The sequence below is a fragment of the Punica granatum genome, chromosome 5 (assembly GCF_007655135.1).
Source record: "Punica granatum isolate Tunisia-2019 chromosome 5, ASM765513v2, whole genome shotgun sequence".
In the NCBI taxonomy this organism is placed as follows: Eukaryota; Viridiplantae; Streptophyta; class Magnoliopsida; order Myrtales; family Lythraceae; genus Punica; species Punica granatum.
Window position 1 is genome coordinate 23,269,899 of NC_045131.1, and position 23,921 is coordinate 23,293,819.

The 23,921-nt window shown below is 33.9% G+C and overlaps 2 protein-coding genes across 2 annotated transcripts; one reads left to right on the forward strand and one right to left on the reverse strand.

The window, feature by feature from the left end:
- The first annotated feature begins 366 nt into the window (after positions 1 to 366).
- On the forward strand, positions 367 to 1,281 carry LOC116209073 (probable CCR4-associated factor 1 homolog 11). The gene has a single exon (XM_031542635.1). The coding sequence runs from the start codon at positions 367 to 369 to the stop codon at positions 1,279 to 1,281; it is 915 nt and encodes a 304-aa protein (XP_031398495.1).
- An 11,756-nt stretch (positions 1,282 to 13,037) lies between these two features.
- Positions 13,038 to 16,372, reverse strand: LOC116207620 (proteasome subunit beta type-4-like). Its single transcript, XM_031540649.1, has 6 exons — positions 16,215 to 16,372; positions 15,986 to 16,062; positions 15,149 to 15,278; positions 14,365 to 14,524; positions 13,491 to 13,676; positions 13,038 to 13,375 (listed from the first exon to the last, which is right to left on the reverse strand). Exons 1-6 carry the CDS (start codon positions 16,277 to 16,279, stop codon positions 13,262 to 13,264), a joined length of 732 nt encoding a protein of 243 aa, XP_031396509.1. The 5' UTR covers positions 16,280 to 16,372; the 3' UTR covers positions 13,038 to 13,261.
- Between the last annotated feature and the right edge of the window lie 7,549 nt (positions 16,373 to 23,921).

Below are 23,921 nucleotides of genomic sequence, written 5' to 3' on the forward strand. Positions count from 1 at the left end.
TATTTTGGGGTAAGAGTTACTGACATTCGATTAGATTCAAGGGCTTGCGAGATCGATATTGCGGTAAGCTATCAAATTCTAGATTCCCAAAGATATACCGTACCTCTGATGATATTTTAGCTTAACCCCAAGGTAACAAGGAAAACTAGCCGTTTTTTTGATTCGGATTAGGAAATTATAATTACAGCTATTTCTCAAATTAAGAAACTAACGCGGACTCTACTTCTTCTGAATTAGGAAATATTTCAAGAGTCAAGTCACTCACTCGCTCACCGCGTTCTGTTTCATTCTCCGATCACTCACCGCGCTCTGTTTTCATTCTCCGATTACTCCCCCTTTTCTCTTTCCGATTATCGATCCATCGCCATGGAGATTGCGAGACCTGTGATTGTCCGAGAGGTCTGGGCGCATAACCTGGAGAAAGAGTTCGCCTTGATACGTGTGGCCCTCCCCGGTTGCAGAATCGCTGCTATCGACACAGAGTTCCCAGGTCACATCTTCAAGTCCCAAGTCGACGGCCACCTGATCGCCCACCTCCCTCCTGCGGAGACCTACGAGCTGATGAAGTCGAACATTGACGCCCTCGAGATCATTCAAGTGGGTCTCGCCCTCTCCGACTCCTGCGGCCGGCTTCCTCACTTCGGCACTCCGTTTTCCTATGTGTGGCAGTTCAATTTCCAGGATTTTGACATCGAGACCAATGCATATAATGAGGAGTCGATCAACCTGTTGAAATCCCAGGGCATTGATTTCTCGAAGAACAGGGAGATGGGTATCTCGTCCCGCGACTTCGTGAGGCAGCTATTCCTCTCTGGCCTCATCGGTGGTGGCCGTCCCATTAGTTGGGTCACTTTTCACGGGTCCTACGACTTCGGGTTCATGATCAAGATGCTGACCCGGCAACCCCTTCCGACCCACATGCTCGATTTTCTGAGATTGTTGAAACGCTTCTTCGGGTTCTGCATTTACGACGTGAAGCACATGATCAAATCTTGTGACGGCCTTTACGGGGGCCTAGAGCGGGTCGCGAAGTCCCTCAATGTTGATCGAATCGCTGGTAAGAGCCATCAGGCTGGGTCCGACAGCCTCCTCACCCTTCAAACATTTTTCAAGCTGATTGGGAGCCGGAAGCCATTCACAGACAACACTGAGGGTATGGCTCTGTTCAGGTTTTGTTCGGTGCTGTTTGGATTAGAAGCTCCTATGCAGTGGAGATGTTCCGGTCTTCTGTTCGGGTCGCATCTCCATTGGGATAACTTCCATGCTCGACACTTATGTTGATCTTTTAATTTCCGGAATATCAGATGTCTGAAAAGAATGCTATTTCTTGTAAATCCGATAGGTGTTTTAGTCATATCTCCTTGTATATTCTGCATCCAAGTTCTACTGCAATTCTCTTTACCGTAAGCCTTCAGTATTTTTTTTTTTACAATTTGAAGAGGGTTCTGCCTTTCATTCTGATTAGTCGACCTCATCAGTTCAATCGCCTAATCTTGTACTGGTAATCCAGTAGATGGTAACGTTGAAAATTTTACATGCAATTGTGAGCGAATCGGTCGATGGCATGGCCTTTCAATATCATAAAACAGTATAAGAGAACTTTACTGCAAAAGGAAAATCAGTTTCGGAAACTAAACTCTTAACAAGCAAATGAAGTAGGAAAAGGCATTCTCCTGGCTCATTGTATTACCAAACCAGGAACTAATCGCCATTTTTGTGTGTTCGTTCCATAAAGCATGTGGCAACACATTAAGCCTCCGTTTGATTCAATGAAAATAAAATCCACAGAAAATGAATTCTCGGAAAGTAATTGTCCAAGAGATAATAAGCTAGCTAGAAGAAAGTGCATAAAAAGAAGGGGAAAAACGTAGTTTACAACTGCAGGATGACTCTATCCGTGATTTGGTAGCTCAATTTCGATATAGAAAAACCATTTAGCACAGGCCTTATCGCCCGACAAGGAGAAAAATATATGGCTGGGGCTCTGTTTGAAGCCGCACCTGATCAGGGAGAAGCTGCACTAGTATTGACACAATGAGAACAGAATGAGGATGGCACCATGAGCTAGGCCCTTTTATTCTCGGATTTTGTTCTGTTACCCCTTTCTTTTAATCAAATATGTTATGCCATTCGGTTCGATTTGGATTTCATATGTTGCGTCTGATCCAAGAAGGATACAGCTTGGTAACTAGTATCTCCAGTTTATCTTTTTATCTTCTTTTTTTTTCTTTTATTTGCTGGATGAGTATCCATTATTATTAATCATGTACGATAATGTCATAATAGAAACTAATGTCTGAAAAGAATGCTATTTCTTGTAAATCCGATAGGTGTTTTAGTCATATCTCCTTGTATATTCTGCATCCAAGTTCTACTGCAATTCTCTTTCCCGTAAGCCTTCAGTTTTTTTACAATTTGAAGAAGGTTCTGCCTTTCAATCTGATTAGTCGACCTCATCAGTTCAATCGCCTAATCTTGTACTGGTAATCCAGTAGATGGTAATGTTGAAGTTTTAAATGCAATTGTGAGCGAATCGGTTGATGGCGTGGCCTTTTAATATCACAAAACAGTATGAGAGAACTTGACTGCAAAAAGAAAATCAGTTTTGGAAACTATGCTCTAACAAGCAAATGAAGCTTGAAAAGGCATTCTCCTGGCTCATTGTGTTACCAAACCGGGAGCTAATAGCCATTTTTGTGTGTTCGTTTCATAAAGCCGGCGGCAACACATTAACCCTCCGCTTGTTTCAAGGAAATTAAGCTCACGAGGAAAATAAATTCCACAAAAAATGAATTCTCGGAAAGTAATTTTACAAATGATAATAGGCTAGCTAGAAGAAAGTGCATAAAAAGAAGGGGAAAAACGTAGTTTACAACTGCAGGATGACTCTATCCGTGATTTGGTAGCTCAATTTCGATATAGAAAAACCATTTAGCTCAGGCCTTATCGCCTGACAAGGAGAAAAATATATGGTTGGGGCTCAGTTTGAAGCCGCACCTGATCAGGGAGAAGCTGCACTAGTATTTGACACAATGAGAACAGAATGAGGATGGCACCATGAGCTAAGCCGTTTTATTGTCGGATTTTGTTCTGTTACCCCTTTCTTTTAATCGAATATGTTATGCCATTCGGTTCGATTTGGATTTCATATGTTGCGTCTGATCCAAGAAGGATACAGCTCGGTAACTAGTATGTCAAGTTTATCTTCTTTTTTAAAAAAAAAAATTGCTGGATGAGTTTATCTATTATTATTAATCATGTACGATAATGTCAATAGAAACTGACGTCTAACTTAAGCCTCAATAAATTACTTATGTGACCGTGAGAGTCAGAGTTTAGAACATCAGGCAACTAGCAAGAGAGTACTTGAGTCAGAACTTCAGGGCTCGATAAAGCACAAAACATATTCTGAGATATGTAGGTCTAGCTCAGGATGACATGAATTTTTCTACTCTCTTGGCTTTCTCAAAGAACGTAGTTCCCTTCTGAAAATCTGATTGGATATGTCCAACTAGGCAAGAAAGCGAAGAAAAGAAGCATAAATTCTACTAGTTCGTTTGTAACGCTTCTTATTTCATTGGATACATCTCATCTTCTATTTCCATCTTTGTAATTTCAGCAACAGGTATTCACCGTACTGTCATGCGAACAATTAATATACCATCTTTGATCATGGAAAATGCAATTTTTGTTATACTCATCTCTTTTGGAGATATGGCATCATTTGACTTGAATAACTTCATTTGCCTTCCGCGGGTTCTGTCTTTTAACTGTACGCTCAGTTGATAAGTTAAATCTGCTCTAACTGACTTCTATGGGATCTTAAGAACGATGAAAAATCATAAGTTTTTCCACGAAGTAGCCTAATGTTAAGCTTGGAACCTGTACAATAATAGCTTTTGAAATATATGTACGGGTTATCTATAAGAAAGTATGAAACATCTACCACTTAAAAGAATAGGGAATAAAATCAAAAAGATATCAGGGTCAAATGAAACATATTGTAGTAAGACAAGCTACAATAGTAACATATGAAAAAATACGAGACACTTAATGCAGAGGAATTAAGTAGAATTGTATGCTAAAAAATATAGTGGCAATTTTATGTGTAATACAAATAGATATGTTATAGGTATATCTACAAACCATGAATTAATATTTACATTTTTATAAAATTAATTATATCTTTATATTTAATATTCATATAAACTTTTCAATTTCGTACTTTCTTATCATGTTATGTAATTAAGTTTCTCATTTTTTCTTCACGTCTATATGTTTATTAAACTAAGATAATTTCGAATCTAGAGTCTTATATCAATTTTAAAATAAGAAAAGCAATGTTAATTTATTAATATTTCGTACTTTCCAATGTTACTAATATCATTTTTCTCACTTCTATCATATGAAAATATTAGTGATTGAGATCTTTTTTGGAGATCGGCGGCATGACGCGAACCCTTTGCTTGTAAATCAAACTAAAACTCTTGTTTCACATGGATATATGTCAAGCTATCAATTTTTGCATTTTTTTTTATCTTGATTTCTTCGTACTAGTTTATAATCTCATTAAGACTTATATATATATATATATATATTATATTTTTTGATAGAGTTATTTTCTTGATCAATCCATATATATATATATATATTAGTAATAGTTTATAAATTTTTTATTAACCCATATATATTTTAAATTTTTATATTCTAATTATTTTATTTACCTATATAGAAAAATTTTATTTCAAGTCGCCACCAATTTAATTAGTTTTTATCATGACTTCGAACTTTTTTTTTATGAAATGCAAGGTTACTCAAGCATGTCTACAATTCTCGCTTGAGTTGGTCATGGTCAAGATGCTTTAATTGATTTTGAAGATCACTTAAAATTAAAGGTGTTCTCAATGATTTTTTAAGCTAATTCAAATGAGAATTTCTTCCAATTAAACTTTTATATATTTCTGCATTCGTGTCCTTTTTTATATTCATTACATATACTTTTAAGATGGATTTGGATCTTTCCTCCCATATTCATGTATGCTTTTCGAGATAAATTAATATTATAATTTTCATTTAAATTTATACTTAAAAAAATTACAATAATGATAATATTTTATATTTATAGGTTTGTTGTACTTTTATAATATGGTGCATCTTTTCAACACTATAATGAATCCTATAAATTTTTTGCTTTTTATTTCTAAATAAAAGAATCCTCATAATATTCTAGCGCATCCTAGCCTAATATTGTGTGTCAAAAAGATATGGGGATCAAATGAAATATATTGCAATAAAAACAAGTTATAATAATAACATATAAAAAAGTATGAGATAATAGATATGATATAATTATATCTATAAAGCATGAATTAATATTTTAATCTTCACAAAATTAATTATATCTTTTACATATAATTTTCTCCTTTCTATGTAGATATTATTTAATCACTATATTTAATATTTCATACAAACTTTTACTTGTTTATACTTTTCTTATCATATCATCTAATGAAGCTTCTCATTTTTTTCCTACGTCTATATGTTTATTAAACTAAGACAATTATCAATTTAAAGTGTTATATCAATTTTAATAATAAGTCACACGATAACAATTTGTTAATATTTTATACTTTTCAATATTACTTATATCATTTCTCGCCCTTTTATCATATAAAAATATTGTTGACAGAGAACTTTTATAGGGATCCGCGACATCGTGCGGGCCCCTTTTGGAGTACGTTGTTATAAATGATGGTCCACGATGCTTTAGACAACTTAGGTTTGACTTAAAGCTCAAGAAATGAGAATCTAGAGAAATGTTCCTGTCAATACTTACTGCAGCCTACACTTGATTAGTGAAGACTCCCAAGTACTTGATCCGAAATTCTCAAGAGTCTGTAGAGGGAGAGAGAGGTGGCTGGGGAGAGGGAAAGGGGGAGAGGGAAAGGGGAGAATAAATTAGGAGATCGTATTAATTTCGATCCTTCACTTCAAACAGGAGATATAAGTAAAAATATGTAGGAATTCAAAGAGTGAATCAATCACACGATGCAAAATTGACTAAAAAGCCTACGTGGCCGGTTCACATTGCGTGAACAATGGTACCTCATCACACAAGTTCGGGTAGTCTGTTTTAATTATCTATATATAGATTGTTTAACGTAAATATATGAAAACCACAATGCACATAAATGATAATTCAGTATGTAAATGAGATATACGGTTGGGAGATCATTTCATTCTTTAAAGAGAAAAAGGCTGAAAGAAAAGAGTTTATTGCTTTTTGTAATTTTATTTTTCAATGAATATCTGTAAAGACAACGAAAGTATTCTTATTCCTCTTCTGAAAATATCCAAATTTTGATGCATAATACTTGAGAGAGAGTTTGGACTGTATAGGAATACATCTATTATAATATGGAAAAGCCAGCAAGCGCTTATGAAAGGCTGCAATTTTAAAACTCTTTCAGCTCGTGGTTAATCATTCTTTGGACTATGTCGAATAGGGAGAATTGTGTATTTATCTTTTCAAATTTTCAGTTAAACCACTAATTAACATCTTAAAATTTTAATTGAATATGGGCCAAAATCCATATGAGCCCAACGGAATTTTAATATGGTATTAGAACTACAGTTCTACATGTTTGTGCATGCTCGCACCACACCAAGCCTAGTATTTCAAAAGTAACCAAAAGAGCAACTCGTGTTAGTTGCTTGAGCACAAAAAAAGCCGGTCTTGAAGCCAGTTATTGAGAGTGGGTGTTAAGGGGCACGTGACAACATATAGGCAAGTGAAAAAGAAAAAGCCACGGGCTGCATGTAAGAGTAGATGTTGAGGAGTTAGAAAAAAAAATCCCACATTGGAAAATCAATTACCAAACTAAGGGTTTATGTGTGGTTTAGATTTCATCATTTAACGGCTTGAACTTTTGGATTGAAAATGGGCGTGATCATATATAGGCCTAATGGGTTTTTCGCATGGTATTAGAGTAAGTAATACTTTTGCACGCTCGTATGGGCTCACACCACACCAAGTTTAATATCTCTTTGTGTGGGCAACCAGAAGTGCAACCATAGTCAGTTCTTGAGGACGGGTTCTTCAGATCCATGTGGCACGTGTGGGTAAAACGGAAAAAGCACATGTTGCCTTGTGAGGGTGGTGTTAAGAGTTTAATTCCACATGGAAAAATCAAATAGAAAAGTATGGCTTTATAAGCGATTGGGTTTCACTGCCTATCAGCTCGAGTTTTTGAGTTAGAAATTGGTTCAATCGCTTATAAGTCCAATGAAATTTTACAAACGTATCATATGCAATGAACTCTTATCATGCGTCCTTATTATCTGTACATAATGATATATAATTTTGAACTTTTTCAAAAATTTAAAAATCTTCTCAATTATTTAAAAACTCATCGAAATACGATATGCTTTTTCTAATTCAATGCATTGAAAATCTTATAAATAGTATAATTTTTTCGATGTCCACTATGATATCTACAAACCCAATGGACCCATGACTAATCGAGCTGGGTTAGCCCATTAAAGAATATATTCTCCTAACATGCATTTTTTTTTTCCATTTATAAGACTCTAATCAGGGACCTTACTTAAGGGAAATAAGCGCCGAATCGTTTGAACTAATTCGTATTGGTATGAATAGTGGAATTGAAAATTCAATTTACATATATCTTTTATTTGCTTCAGCTTTTTATAGACCACTACTCTTGCATGATGTCTTTTCATGATATATCTACTATATTCCGATTAAAGGTATTTGGTTGTACAAGGGAATCGATTTCCCCATTTTGGGGAATCACTCATTCCCTGAGGTCCCCCTGGGAATAAAGAAGGGGGAATCAAAATTAATTTACTCTATTTTTTCTAATTTAATTTTGGGCTGAAAGTTCGATTAGAAAATGAAAAGAAATTTTGTAAATGGTCCATGCACAACAATCGATAGAAAGACTATTGGTTCTCAAGATCAACAAATATGGTCGGCATATTAATTGATGGGGGTATTTCGTGTATCAGCAATTGCACAAACACACTCAACAATTTCAAGATACGTTATATAAATAATTATTAATTATTACTTGAAATACTACGAATAATTACATATATTGAAATTTGATTTCGATTCCGTAGGCAAATGAACCAAATAGAAACATATGGAATTGCATATTGATTCCTTATTAAACATGACATAAATGAAAACTTATAATTCCATTTTCGATTCTATCCCATCCCACCTCAATCCATTTCTATTTGCATACTCTGAACCAAAGGGGACCTACATATGTTGTTCGTATTCTTAAAAAATTACAGCAGATATTTATTTCTATTTTTTTATTATTAATTATTTATATTTTCTGATAATGTAAAGTTATACAATTACTATTGATTATGAGGAGAGTGAGGAATACTAGACTCCATTTGATTCCGGAGTTAAACTAGGAGAAAACCCGTTTAATTTTTTAAAAATCAAAACATATGATCACAACTCTTCTGAAGAACAAAAATTTTCCAAACCAACAATAAAATGGGAGCAAAGCAACTATTTAAATGTTAATAATTAGCATTGTCAACTCATAGCAGTTAAGGCGATCGCAATAGCATATAAAAATAATCAAATTCTAATTCTATGGAACGGCCCTATGAATAAATTTGGTAGTAGTAAAGGGAAAACCTCATGAATCCTCGTGAAACAACCAAACTGATATAGGGTATTGTGTTGGTGCTGCATAAATATGCACATAGTATACAACTATATATATATATATATATATATATATATATATCAAGCTCGGAAAGGTCATAAAAATTATTTCATTAATAAATAAATAAGCAAATTTCATATCTATTCATTAAATATTCAACTACCTTTGTATTTAGATATTCTACTCTTTACGTGCAAACGTTATACTTTCTTATATATTGAAACGACATTTATATATATAAATAAATTGACTCTACATTTATACTTATATATTTTCTACTTCTTACATGCGATGATATAGATGTCATGCTGTACTTTGAAATGCAGAACTGTCGAAAGTGTTGTACCGTTTCATGTGTATCTTCTTTCAAAATGCTTTCAATATCCACTATATATTGAATTTCCTATTGAACTTCCATGTCAAGTCCATCCAATAATAAGGCCCAGTCCTGACATGGTCAAGTTCGGTCCAATTAGTCAATATCTGAAATAGTTAATATTTTTTTATATTTTTTAATTGTAAGGGCGAAGGACGCGTGACATCAAGGAGAGGTTCTCCTTATATAGCTAAGCACACTGTTTCGAGAGGGCAATCATAAAAGAAATATCAGATTGCTGATATGGAAGTCGTACATATTTCTTTAATAAAAATATTAGTATTTCCTTGTATATAAACAATGATGTGGCAAAGCGGCGAAGCTCTATTTTATATTTTTTATGATGTGATAGTGTGAAAATTTCATTTGGGACTTTATTATTACATATATATATGTATAGATTCTACTCCAACTCCATTACCCTCCAGTCCAGTCCAGTCTATTCTTCTCTCAATTCAACAATATAATCATTATTTTTTTTATATAAGTCATGGAGCATGGGATAGTTCCATAAAAAAAATATTGCAATTAATAATAAAAAAAAGTATGAATTTATGTACATATGTCATTACAAAAAATGTGATCTTCAAATTCAAATAAACCATAACTGGGTGATATTGAGCAGAAGCTGTTGGTACTTCGAAATTCTCAATAGCATATACAGATCCTTTATCTAATTGGCTTTTAAGTTTATCCACTTGATATTTTCGCACAGTTGCATGAATTGAGTTATTCTATCAAAACCAAAAATTAAAAATACAATTTACTTTTCCTCATTCATTATAAATATAACAATTAATAAGAAACTTCACTTCTTCGTCTAGAAGAATCATATCCATGCTAATTAAATCGTTACTATTTGCGTTCATATCTTCCCATAATTTTATCACTCTGACTTTTATTTTCCATGAATCTTTCTTGGGTGCTAGCTCTTTCAATAAATTATAAGACATCCTGAAAAATAAAAAATAAAAATAAAAAATAAAAAATAAAAATTAAATATAAAAGTTTCAAATTAAAATAAAAAAGGTTTAAGGATGTTTTTTCATTGTTGATAACAAAATTTAAATCTCATCATATACTGTACTACACGAAGTTGATGGAACAATTCTAGCTTCTAAGTAAGATTACAATCACAAACTCAATGGCATATATCAAGTAAAAACAACTTGCTTAATAACATTCCCAGGCAGGGGAAACACTATAAACCGAGCCCAACATATAATATCAAAAGAGAGTTGATTGATGATGGAAGGGTAAGGGTGGGGGACTACCAGATGTGACAATGCGGAGATAATTTGTTCAGAAAGCCTATGTAAATTCAAATCTACTGCTGAAAACTCCATGTAAAAATCAAAATTTACACCAACTCAACAATCCTCTGCCCACTGAAGACCCTACCAGAGCAAGACATATCCTTTCATGTTTCAGCGTCTTAATTTGACTTCATTTCAATCAAATAAACCATGAAGCTATACCCAGTTGCTAATAATAAAAGGATAGTTAGCATACGGTGCCTCATCGAATCATGTGATTAAAAAAAAAACAAAACCCTCTATGTGTAAAAATCAAAATTTACACTAATTTTTTTTAAATAAAAAAAGATTTAATGATGCCTTTTCATTGTTGCTAACAAAATTTAAATCTCATCATATGCTGTACTACCCTAAGGTGATGGAACAATTCTAGCTTGCAAGTAAGATTACAACCACAAACTCAATAGCATATATCACAGAATTTTGGAGCTCAACATGGAACAATAATATTTCTAAAAGAATTCAACCCAAAATATGATTCTCGTACATAAGAGATTGTATAGTTGCAAGTTGAAAATGCGTACCTATGATTTTCTTGTAGGTTTTGCATCAGGGGGAGCGCTTGATCTTAAACGAAGACACTACTTTGGCCGCACTATTGCAAGAATGATAAAACAACTTTATATATATCTTCAAAAGTTTTTATTTGTAGCGCTCTATCCCCGTCACTATATATAAGAAATTAACTCCTTATTTTGTTAACTAATCTTTATATTTTAATACGATATTTTCTCCATCCTTTTACTTTCAATTATGTACATGATAGAGTTTTCCATCTTTAGAATAATACGTTACGCTAACTAATTCCGGCATATATTATATTATTTAAGTATAATTGTTAAAATAATACACACACACACACACCCCGCAGCACCAGCACGAGCGCTTCTTTCATTGTGTGGGGTTGGGCATTTACAATATGTACAGGAGGGTCACGGCTGGGTAGCAAGGCCGATTCCGCAAGATTCTATAAAAAAAAATGTAATTTGATTTTCTTTAAAATTTCGTAAGATTCTAATTTTCAAAAGATATTTTGGATAAATAATTTCAGAATATTTCGTTGATAATTTTATAACTTAAAATAATTAATTTCGGAAGATTTTGTTTAATTTCGGAAGATTTTTTTAAATTTCGGAAGATTTTGTTAATAATTTTATTACATAAAATAATTAAATTAAAAAATATAAATAAAATAAAATAAATCGAGAAAATTTTATTCAGAAACAACTCTGTTTGGTTTCGCAATCAAATTTTAAGATTTTAACTCTAATTTTAACTCTACTCACTATACAATAAAAATCAACTCTTCAAAGTCAAAAAGGTGGGCACCATACATAAATTCACATACAACTCTATTATACTCAATTCAATTTTTAATACTAAATTCTTTCAACTATTCATTATTTTTTCACTTTTTCTCATAATTCAACAACACAATCATTATAACCCAATTAAAATCAAAACTCAACTCAACTCAACTCTAAAATCAAATACACTAGTGTTCTGAGGCCATATGACCTCACATATATATATATATATATATATATATTTCTCTTATTTAATAATAAATTACCTTATATACTTTTTCCTAATCATTATTACAATTAATTTTTTAATAATAAATTTCTTCATTTATTTTTTTTCGATCTCTATCTGTAGGTAAGCGGTTCCAAAATTTTAGAATCAAACCTTACCATTCTAGGACTTGGAACCGGACCCTATATGATACCAAACCTTTCGGATATTTTAGAGGAACCTATATTTTATTTTTTCATTATGTACAATAATTAAAATAAATAAAATCGAAAAAGATCTTACTCACATTGTCCAAAATAATAACATAATAAAACTGAACGTTGACAATAAAACTGGTCTCAACGAGTGGGGGAAGACCAAAGATTAGAGATTCGTGATTTAGACATTGGAATTGAATTTTTCTTTTTCTTTTTTATTCAATCTTTATTATATTTATCGAATATGAGTAAAATATAAAACAAAAAAGAAACACAGTCCAAGTACAGGGTCCTTAAATTATTATCCGAATCCTACCCTATTATTAGTTAGATCCACCTGGACCTCTACTCTAATGGGCATATTCTTACCGATTCTAGGTATATCCGGTACTCGTCAACACCCCAAATAAGCAGGACAGATTTTGACTTGTTACCCCGATGTCACGCAACAGATTTTGCTTTAGTAGTCTCGCAACTGACTCGGCAATTGTTCGTTCTTCCCTACAAACTTATTCTTTAAGAAACATCTTTCATTTCTCAATGCACTAATGGTCATACATGATTTTACGAATGTTATGCACCTCTATAACATATGACTATGAACACGACAGAATTTCTTTAAAATGGTGGGACGTAGCTGCAAGCATACAGGAGCTAGTTATGGCGACCTAATTTCATGGGTATGACGGGCTGGAGCCCAACTGACAAGAGATGAGCACACCGAGTTCTGCCCAGGGAAGATTAGAGGGAGACCAGAGAGAGAGGCATCCCCAAAAAGAGCTGTGTACATTCCAGACTTCGATCAGTCGAGTGTGAAACTAATCGCTGAGAAAGCTTTTGCATAGTTTCAACCCTGTCTTTACTAGGCCAAAGTATATGCACAGCACTGGAGTTGTAATCAAAACAAATTTAAGGAGATTCCAACAAAAAGGAAAGCACCCGTCGAACATTAACAACTCCAATTCCAGTTCCAATAGATCTTCCTCAGAAAATAACACCAACACAAGAAGAAAGGTCAGAGGTTCTATATAAAACAGGCAACAGAATGTTCGCAGTTCTTTGCTAGGGCATGCATTAAGATCCTACAATAGCAAACCCGCATTTCTAGAGGGATGGTCTTTACCATGAACCTTCAGCACCGACCGTCGGGTTCTCGAAAGCTGAATATCCCCAGTGAGTCCTCAAGGAGTAGGGCTTATATGTAGTCACACCTTCTTCAGTAATTTTTGCCATCTGCGGTTAAAGATTTATGCATATTATGTGCTTCAGTCACAAATTGTCCACCTTCACACATGCAATGTGAAAAAACAATACAATCGAATTATGTGCCAGAAGAGATGGAGCCCACCTGAAGCTTGTTGACTGCAGATCTGTCACGATAGAGCAGCACTTTCATGCATTTCTCCAGTAACTTGACACCATCTTCGAAGCTCATGTTTTCATGCCACTCCTCACGAAAAATAGGCCGTGCGAGGTGGTTGCCAAACCCAGTGGCTACATGATTGTCCTCAAAATGAACACCAATCATGCTAACCTATGTAAAATGTGAGACAGATAGATGAGGTTACATACAAGTAGCAAGTGAATTGATCATTTGACTTGGCTTAAGTCTGATGCACACCCAAACTCAAATACTTTTCGATCTTAAGTAGACAGCAAGCCAAGCTTTTCAATTGACTGAGCCGACAGGAGAGTAATACTCAGGTTGAGATGCTCACGAGCCTAATAGAGCTTCTTTGTTTGGATCAAGGGAAATGGAAGGAAAGGAAATGCAGGGGAAGCGGTGTTCATTATGAAGAATCCCATAGAAAATTCGCCCTTCCTTCCCCTCCCTTTCTCTCATTTTGCGATCCAAACGGAGGTAAGATAATTAAATCCCATATATACCCATTTCCAAGGTTATTTTAGTCCCAAGCTTAACTCAGGCCCAAGCTGCAGCAAATCTATCATGAGCTTTTATAAAGTATAAGTTACGAATCTTTTCATTGTTTCTGATGGAAAAACCAAGTCATGGCAAATCAAGCACTAGCTTACCAAAAATCAATTCAAGCCATGGCTCGAGCTTAGAGAAAAATAATATTCAACCAAGCTCGAAGTTTCAATTTGAGTTTTGTAACTGGAGTCAAGCTGCAGCCTGATACTAAGGTTGACCCGCCTCTAGGGTATAGATTTGTGTTGCATTCCTGTTCGGGGTGGCTTAGGAGTATGTCAAGCCTACTTACCATGCCAAGGTATTTTTGTCCATTTTTCACTCCACCAAGGACCAGTGAGTTCCATAAGGGGTTGAACTTATTGCGCCTGTTATACATCACCCTTGTCAGATAGTTAAACACCTCTTTAGGCCCCAAGGAGTTCCCATCATCCCACATGTTGTCATAAAGGCTGCATTTAACCAGCAAACCAAAACAAACCAAGTTAGATGGAAGTATAAGCAGCTTCTAGCTAAAAATTAAATAGGGGAGCATTGAAAACACATCGTAATCCAATTGCATTCAAGGTTATATATGCTTCATTTAATAGCAGGGACAAGAACCAACACAGGATAAATTATTTGACCTATCACAAGATTTCAATGGCCTGTACCAGATGAATCCTTTTGACTTATGGAAGAAGATGTAGAGGAATAAGAAATCCTGTTAGCAACGATAAGTAAACAATGATGAGCTCTTGCCCAAGCATTCCAGCTGAGCCCCGTTACTGGGGCTGAATAGACTAGCATAAGGGCTTGCCAGAGTAATATAGGCTGGGCGCCATTTTTCCTTTCTTGGGAATCATGCCTTCTTTTCTTAATTCAAATAAACAAATAAATAATTTTTAATGTTTAATAGTTAACTGCATGATTAGTATGGTCATTTGGATCTACCCGCAACAGTATAGCTTGGTGGCCTGACTGCTCTCTAGACACCAAACCAGGTCATTACCTGTCCCCTGGTCTCAAATCATCTCTTATTCAACTCGCAAATCCTATCCTATCTCGGCCAATAAATGTAGCCATGAGTTACTTACATGAGTTCATCTAGATAACGTAGAATTTCCTGAAAGTCGCTTAGTTCTCCACTTGCACCCAGAAGAGAATGTTTTCCTATGGGCTTGATCCGTTCCACACTCTTGTACCGCAAGGTGGATCCATATGAACCTGTCAGTGAAGAAAACATTCTCGTGACTCAGAGGAGGAGGAGACAAGCAATAAACACGAAATCTTCAGAGGTTGCGTTGAGTGATGGAAACCGGAGGCTTGGTGAAACAAACTACAGAAAAGATAGCAGAATGAAGTAAAGTTCCAAATGAAAAAGTGCAAGCTGTTCATACAGTAACACAAATGTACCGCTTGAGAAGCTACGACACCAAATCGGCCTCAAGCCTTTCTCCGGTAAATGGCTAAGAAAGATGTTTTAATCCGTAGAGCTATAACTTTAGACAAGAGGCATTCTCCAGGTCTCTTTTGCAAGTTCTAAGGTTTGAATTAGCAGGTCGACTAGTGCAGTTCTATGGAAGCATAGGTTGCTCGATCATGGAACCGTACCAGGGGGCAACTACTGGCACCAACTAGGCAACATCATAACCGCGGCTCTTCCGCTATCTTAGTTACGTACTAAGCTATTTTAATTTTTAAACTCTTGCTGTTTTAATCCGATGTTGAAACTCGTTCACAGTTTAAAGAAGTTTCGTTTTGTTACTCATTGTCACCCGAATTCCTAGCGCTCGGAAATTCCGGTACACAATTACTAAATCACGAGTACGATTTCAAACACGATCACAAAACAAAGGAAAAGCGAGAACAGACTATCGAATCTCCGGCGTCGTTCCCGATAGGGAAAGGGCTATGCAAGACGAGAAACTAACCTCCCATATCAGCGACCATCAAAATCCCATCTTTGTACTTGATTGCCAACACCGAGGTCCCGGTAACGTACGGATACCTAGACAGCAACACAAAGGGGTGTGTTAGTTTGCGGCCGCCAGCCCAATTCGATAAAAACTAAACCCTAAAAGCTATACGGACGGGGCAATATCGGGGGGAGCTGGAGTGAGGAAGTAAATACAAAAATGCAGGATCATAGAGATTCCGTACAGGGTTCTCTCTGAATCATCTTCGGAGCTCGGTAGCTTGCCATCGCGCTGCTCTTGATGATCCATCTGTTTGAAATTACAAGGCAATAGTCTGAGCGATCGGACGAGCTGACAGAAGGAGACGAGTCCGGGGAAGAAGAAGAAGAAGAAGAAGAAAACAGTGACTGACTTTGCCTGCTGAACAAGCCAGACTGAATCGTGGGCCGAGATTGACGGGCCCCACTTGGGCTTTGACTGCTGGCCCGATCCTGGCCCGTATATTTACAAATTGGAACTGAACTGGGCCGGTCCATCAGATTGTCGGATAGTGGAACCTTGCCTTTTTGATTTATCTACATCTACATCCAATCTATATCTAATCTATATTACAAAAAGGGAAAAGGTGGAAAATGGGGTAAAATATTCTCCTTCCAATCCATCCACACACACACACACACACATATATATATATATATATATAAAGTAAAATTGACTGCACTTTGCATTGAATAAGGTTATAGTTAGTGGGGTTAAAATGATAAGTTCATATCCTACCGAAAAAATGATAAATTTATAATTATGTAACAATAAAATATTTTATTGAATATTATTATATAACATATATTGAAAATCAATTAATTGATCATATATAGGACTAAATTTAAATATATGAGAAATTGAGTATAAAAATGTAAAAATAAAATTTTAAGAGAAATTTTAAAAAAAACTAAATAAGTTAATTAGGCCAAGTTCATCAAAGATTATTATTCCAAGATTATTGTGTGTAATTTTAAATAATTTTTTGATATTTTTATGATTCTTAAGAAGCAAATTATTTTTGAAATATATATAATTATTACATAATTAAAATAAATGCATGAAAAGATGAAACCACATATAATAGAAAGAAAGGACACCAAAAAAGATTATCTTTTTTATATAAAAATTTCCCAAAAAATAATAACAAATCATTTAATTCTACAAACTTATGGTCATATAATTAAAATTCACTCCTACACTAATAAATGATCTCTCATTAGTTAATGAAATTCTAAAAAGTTTAAGGAAGATGGTTTAATCAAGTGAATTTCATTTATTTAATAGGATGTTAACCTCATTTCTATTATAAATTAAAATTGTTATTATTATTTATGAACTTATGATCATATAAAAAATTAAATAAGGATGTCACTAAATTTGCATATTTTAAAAATGGATCATGAAGGAAATATATATGAACTTATCATAAGGATGTCATCTACAACAAAAATCTCTCAAATATACTTGCTATTAAATAAATATATAATGTAATGCTTACAAATTAGGATTGTTTGTTGCAAAATATATATTGAATCATGCAAAACTAGTCTAATATTTAGTTATTGTATGAAATTTGAAATTAATTATTAAAAATATTGTATTGTGTTAAGAAGCCAATATATTTTCCAAAATTCAGTATATTTGTTACAAAAATGATATATAAATGTTCAAGCTCATATATAAAAATATAATTTAAAAAGTTATGATTTTATAAATGAAAATTATTATGATATAGCATCATGAACTTAAACTCATAGACAAAATAAAAAATAAATTTTAAAAATAAGAATCTCATAAATATTATTTTAAAAAACAAGTGGAATGAAGTTTTATTCTATTTATTAAACTTGATATATGTCAATCTATATTGATAATTAACAAAAATATAATGATGCAATAAATTGAAATAAGTAGTTTCAAAATATTATTACGATAATTTTTTGCTATGTGGCAAAAATAATTAACTTACTATAATTTTTAACAACAAAATGTTAAGATAAATATTTGAAATTATAATTAATAATTGAAAACTTTTATTATTTTTAATTAGACAATTTGTGTTTCAAAATATAAATAATTTCAATAAGAAATGGTATAGGAATATATATAGTACTACTTGTGTTATATTTCAGATTTGTTGATTATATATATTCTTCACTGTTTGAGATGAACCTTATTGGACACGTAGTTAGTTTACTGATATTATTTCTGAGAATTTCAGTGTGAAAGTAACGAGAAAATGACTTCATTTTTAATGGCTATAACTGCAGGCCCGTCAAAGTCATAATCGGCTTTGTATCGGACGAATAGAAACTAGCACATACAAATAGATTATCGTGGGGCTTTTTGTCCTCAATTCAGCAGTTGAATCCGTGCCACAAGGTCTGTTCTCCTGCTCTCTATCAATCCGATTGACATTTTGTTTCATTGAGTCTATGTTCATCTCTTGGTGCAATCTATAATGTTAGGTTTTGTTCACTCAAACTCCAAATTTGGTTAGGGTTTAGGATATCTATTGGCATTACGCATTAACCTGTTGTTTACTCACTCATTTCTTGTGTTCTTTTGCAATTTTTTGTGCTTTCATAGAGCTGTTGTAGAAGCATCTTCATGTTTCTTCTTCTTCCTCTTCCCTTTATTCTGTCCCTGCTTCTAATGTTTCTTAATTATTATCGAACTGATTCCGGCTTTCGGCTGGGTATATTTGCATAGTTCATCCCAAGAAGAGTACCCATGTCCTGCAATTTAAGATTGTCTAATTTCTTCAATAATTATTCGAGTATGCTTATAAAGTCCCACTGGGAAGCGGGGCTTCGTTTCTAGTTACAGTAAACAACTATTAAAGGTTCATGTAAATGTACGGGTTCCACATGTCCATCTTTATTTTATCCTTTAACTTAAACAAATTTAAAAAAGGGCACTAAAGAGGAAAGTGAAGAGATAAAGACGAAGGTGAAGAGATTGTTAGGCGGCATGATACCTTTTTATTGGCTTACTTACTTGAAAAAAAGTGCGATCTTTGCATTTCCTAAATATAATACATCTTTTCATTAAAAATATATACCTTTTTATTGGCTTATTTACTTGAAAAAACGCAATTTTTACATTTCTTAAATATAATATATCTTTTCAGCAAAATATATATATACATATATATATATAATACAACTTTTGAAAAATAATATAAAAATGGACGAGTTTTGCATTTTTTTTCTAAATATAACATGAGCTTTAGAAAGTAGTATATAAAAAGCACGACATTTGAATTTTTATTAAATACAGCACGACCTTTAGGTTTAGTTACGCATTTATCATAATATAAATTATTCAGTCAAATTATAATGATAACAGCTAACATAGAGCTAACGGTGTCAAGTGACAGAACACGATTGGATGAGAGACCCTACATAATTGGACAATAATAGCTAACATGGAGCTAATTATGTTGTGCCACATTGTATCGTTAACGCCCGCTAACTGTTATCTTAACATTTGACGGAATAGTTGACGTCGTACTAGAATCACAACTCAACCTGAAAGTCGTGCACTCCTATGCTATTTTTTAAAGGTCGTGATATATTTGAGAAAAAGTGTAAAAATTGTGCATTTATATGCTAGGTAAAAGTCATGCTATATTTAAAAGAAAAATGCGAATGTCATGCCTTTGTGTGCTATTTTCAAAAGGTCATACTATATTAAAAAAAAAAGTAGAAAAATCGTATTTTTTTAAATGTAATTAACCCCTTTTTATTTACCTTATAATGCTATGCTCGAGTCCATTCGTTCACGTTATTGTCCCCTTTTTCTTTTTAATTTACTTTTTATTTTTATTTAAATTTTTAACAATTAAAAAATTAAGATGGTAAAATACTTTAGTTGGGGCTGTTCGATTTAGCCAATTTTACAAGAAATTCTCAAACTAGTGCCCAATTTTTTTGGGCAGGTAACTATTGTCCAATTTTCGGTGTGTATCCATCCCAGTATCCAAAAGTTTATTGGGCTCTCACTAATCCAATTCAAACCGGGTCAACACTATTGTCCAATTTTATTTGCCTCATCTTTTCATATGATATCTGTTAGAGAATGAAACATTTATTTCGCGATACAGATGTGAATTTAGGCATTTAGATAATTGAAAGATATATATGATTTACTTTACTAACATATTCGAGTTCCTATGTTTTCTTTCTAATGAATAGATGGATGCTCATATAATTTTCTATTTCCATATTTACAATGTGCAATTTTTATTTTCAATTTGATGTTGTTGACGATTATTTTCATTCACTCCGTCTTCTCAATATCTTTTCATATCTAAAAAAGAAAAAAAGAAGAATCTCAAATAGTAGGGGCAAAATGATGAATTAACTCAAGAACGTATAATGTTTCAATACACTCTTTTATATTCTCTTGATATAGTGATAGTGTATGATATATGTGACAAAATGTTTCATATATATATATATATGTTTCATATATATATATATATATCAAATATAAAAATGGTATCATATCAAAAAGATTATATATATTTCATGATATGTAATAACATTTTTTTACGTAGTAGCTAATTTAATAAACTTAAAATGTTATAATATTCGCAATAATAATATATCATCCCGCGGGGTCGCGCGGGTGTTCTCACTGGTTTTATAACAATTAAAGTAGGTCCCGTTCATGCACATTATGAAGCCACATGTCACCTCTTTATTTTCTTTATTTTTCTTATTCATTGTTCTATTCGTTGTGGTTTTTAAAAAAACTTAAATTAACTACGCGAATTAAACCTATTAAAATTTTCCAAAACTTCCAATTTATTAATAAATACACCTAACGTTGTAACAATTTCGATTTCTTATTAAAATAACAAGACAAATTCTCTCATGCATTCAAATGTATGGTGTTATGATCTTAAATAACTTGATTTTTTTAAAAATGATATGAAGTGTAATATAGTACAACAAAATTATATATAAATATAGACATAACTAATTAATTATAATTATAAGCATTGTTATCAGAACCGGACCGGACCGGCCGGTTCGACCGGTCGGACCGAAAACCGACACTATGTCCGGTCCGGTTCGCTTGAAAACCGAAATTGCAGCTTTGAACAGCCGGACCCATAAACCCATGAACCCGTACCCCTTCCGGTTTATCATTCGGTCCGGTTCTGATAACACTGATTATAAGCATACCAAAATTTATTAATTTATTTGTTTGATTATTTATTTAAGATTATAAGGGGAATATGATGCGAACCTCGACGAATCTGCCGCGAGACCTAACAACAATAGAATGAGATCAAACCTGGGATTGTCCAATGAAGGTTTCAAGGATAGGGAATATTGACTCGATAACTATAAAGAGCCACAAACCAATATTATAAACGGAATATTGACCCGCTAGCTATAAAGAGCTAGAAACCAATATTATAAATGTCGGGCATCACAAGTTATCACACTTGCAATATCTGCAAAGTTGCTGAGCAACAGCTCGGAGAAAATCTCTCTCACAAAATTGAATGAAAACTTATATGTCTTTTCTAGGGAGGCCACATGTCTATTTATAGAGAGATACTAGTTGATAACCTAAATGAGCTAATGGGCTTGACTAAAATAAATCCTAAGTGTAATGAATCCAAAATGAAATAGGCCAAAGTAATTGAAAAGCAACTGAATTCAGCCCTTTGAACTGGGATCATCTTCTAAATATATTTCTAGGATATGAACGGTCGTAGCTTCTTGTTCCACATGCAGCCCGCCTAAGAGCTCGACTTCTCCTCCATGGACATGCAAGAACAGCCTTTGCATGGCTTGTTGGATTCGCTTGGCTCGTGCTCTTGTACTTGCTCTAGCTGGCACATGCTTATCCCAAAGCTCGCCTTCATGCCTGACCCTGTCATCCTGGGATTCTTCCTCAAGCTCGTGCAAAGGGTTCTCTAGCTGGATTATATCATTCCCCCTCTCTTCAAAAAGATTCGTACTCGAATCTATGACAACTGACTTGATTGGTGACTTTTCTGGGGGCATTTGCTCGAGAAAGACGTTCTTGAATTCCTCACTTTTCTCGCCAATGGGCCGCTTGATTTGAAGTTGCTCTTCCTCCATTTGGTTAGGTGGAAGTGGCAATAGCGTTGCGCTCCGACCATCGCTGTCCAGGAATTGAGAAGCAATATGAACATTCTCTTTGCCGTTGGGTTGAAACTTGTTTGTGAGTTTCTCTTTTATTAGCTTCAAGGCTATTTTCTCTTCCTTTTTCGTTGAAGAACCCCATTTCAATTTGTAAGAGGATGAACCAAAAGTTTCGTCATAGCCATCTAGCAACTGTTCAATCCGCTTGTCTCGCCTTTCCAACCGATCGTAAATCAAATCAACCATCACATTCATGCGCTCAAATTGTTGCTGCATATCTCGGATAATCATGTTGTAATTAGTTCCTCTGTTATTGTGATCATTTCCACTGCTTTCTTGTGGCATTACGAAATCTGCAAGTGAAACTTTAAAAGATAGAGATGGACCTCACAACCACTCGCTCACATGTTTGCACTCAAATTAATGTCACTCAACACTCGTGTTTCACTTAATTTTAGACTTTTACCCTCAGTTATACTCACCACTCTTACCTTTTTTTTTCTCTTTAGATTTTCTCCTCAAAGTTCATAAGAAACTAAGCAATTCAATTACAAGAGTAAGATCAATTGATTAGCCCAAAGCACTTATAATCATTGATTTCAAAAATTGAATCAAATTTAGGATCCAAACCTAAATGAGAAAAGAAATAATGTGATAGATGAAGTTAACAAAATAACTGAGATGTACAAGGAAGATTTGTGGGAATAAGGAAATAAGATATTTATGAAAAGTATCGAAATGGAAGGAATGAATGATTCTAAGAGACAAAAAAAAGAAATATGATAGGAAAATATTCAATTTAAAGAAAACAATATTAGATTTCTCAACTGCACTTTATATGACAGTGGTCCATCAAAGTAAATAAAAATATATAAAGGAAGGTAATTTAGGGATAGTGGCAGATATGGAAGAAAATAACAGTAAATTTTTGAAAGTCCCTACTTTACTTGATTAGCAGAGGTATATCTAAGAAAGCTTGTATCACCCCAAAAGTAAAGATTTCCCAAACAGTTGCCCTTTCCTTTTTTTTTCTTTCTCCTTTTTTTCTATGTATTTTTTTGGACGAATTTTCTTGTTTTTTTTTGTTTTTTATGTTTTTCAGACCTTTTCGGAACAACAATAAGTCTTTCCACAATTTGTCGAACCCTAGGACAAGAACGAAATAGGATAGGTGAAACCTGGATTGGAGCCAAAGCTCTGATACCAAATGATGCGAACCCCACAAGACCTGTCGCAAGACCCGACAACAAAGACTGGAAATCGAACCCGGATCGCCAATAGAGATTAAGAGGGATGGAATACTGACCCGATAGTTATAGAAAACCAAGAACCAATATTATAAAGAAATAGAATATTGACCCGATGGTTATAGAAAATCAAGAACCAATATTATAAGTAGCCAAGAATTACAAGTATCCAAGCTTACAATTTCGGAAGATTGCCGAAGAACAACTTAGAGGAAAATTCTCACCGGCGTAGTTTGAAAAGTGCTCCTAATCAACTATTCAGCCTCCTTTATATAAGCCTAGGAGAATCTGAAAACTAATAAACTTGGCAACTGGAATATCTTTAGTTTCCTAAAACCGGAATTAATAGAGGAAACTAAATAAAAGCCCCCCTAGAATATTTGACAGTCTTTTTATTCATTCTTCAGTATCTCTTGGCTTTCCTTATGCGTCTACTCTAATCTTAGATGGGCTATTGACCATCTCAAGACAAGTTAATTGGGTAAGGCCCTTTAGAGACCCAATCGAATTAGTCACCTCTTGGCCCAA

Excerpts from the sequence above, each read along its gene's own strand:
- LOC116209073 (XM_031542635.1), top strand. The coding sequence starts at position 367 with ATGGAGATTGCGAGACCTGTGATTGTCCGAGAGGTCTGGGCGCATAAC.
- LOC116207620 (XM_031540649.1), bottom strand. The coding sequence starts at position 16,279 with ATGGATCATCAAGAGCAGCGCGATGGCAAGCTACCGAGCTCCGAAGAT. Across the intron at positions 16,063-16,214 it reads GATGATTCAGAGAGAACCCT|GTATCCGTACGTTACCGGGA; the intron begins GTACGGAATCTC and ends GTTGCTGTCTAG. Across the intron at positions 15,279-15,985 it reads GATGGTCGCTGATATGGGAG|GTTCATATGGATCCACCTTG; the intron begins GTTAGTTTCTCG and ends CTTCACTGACAG.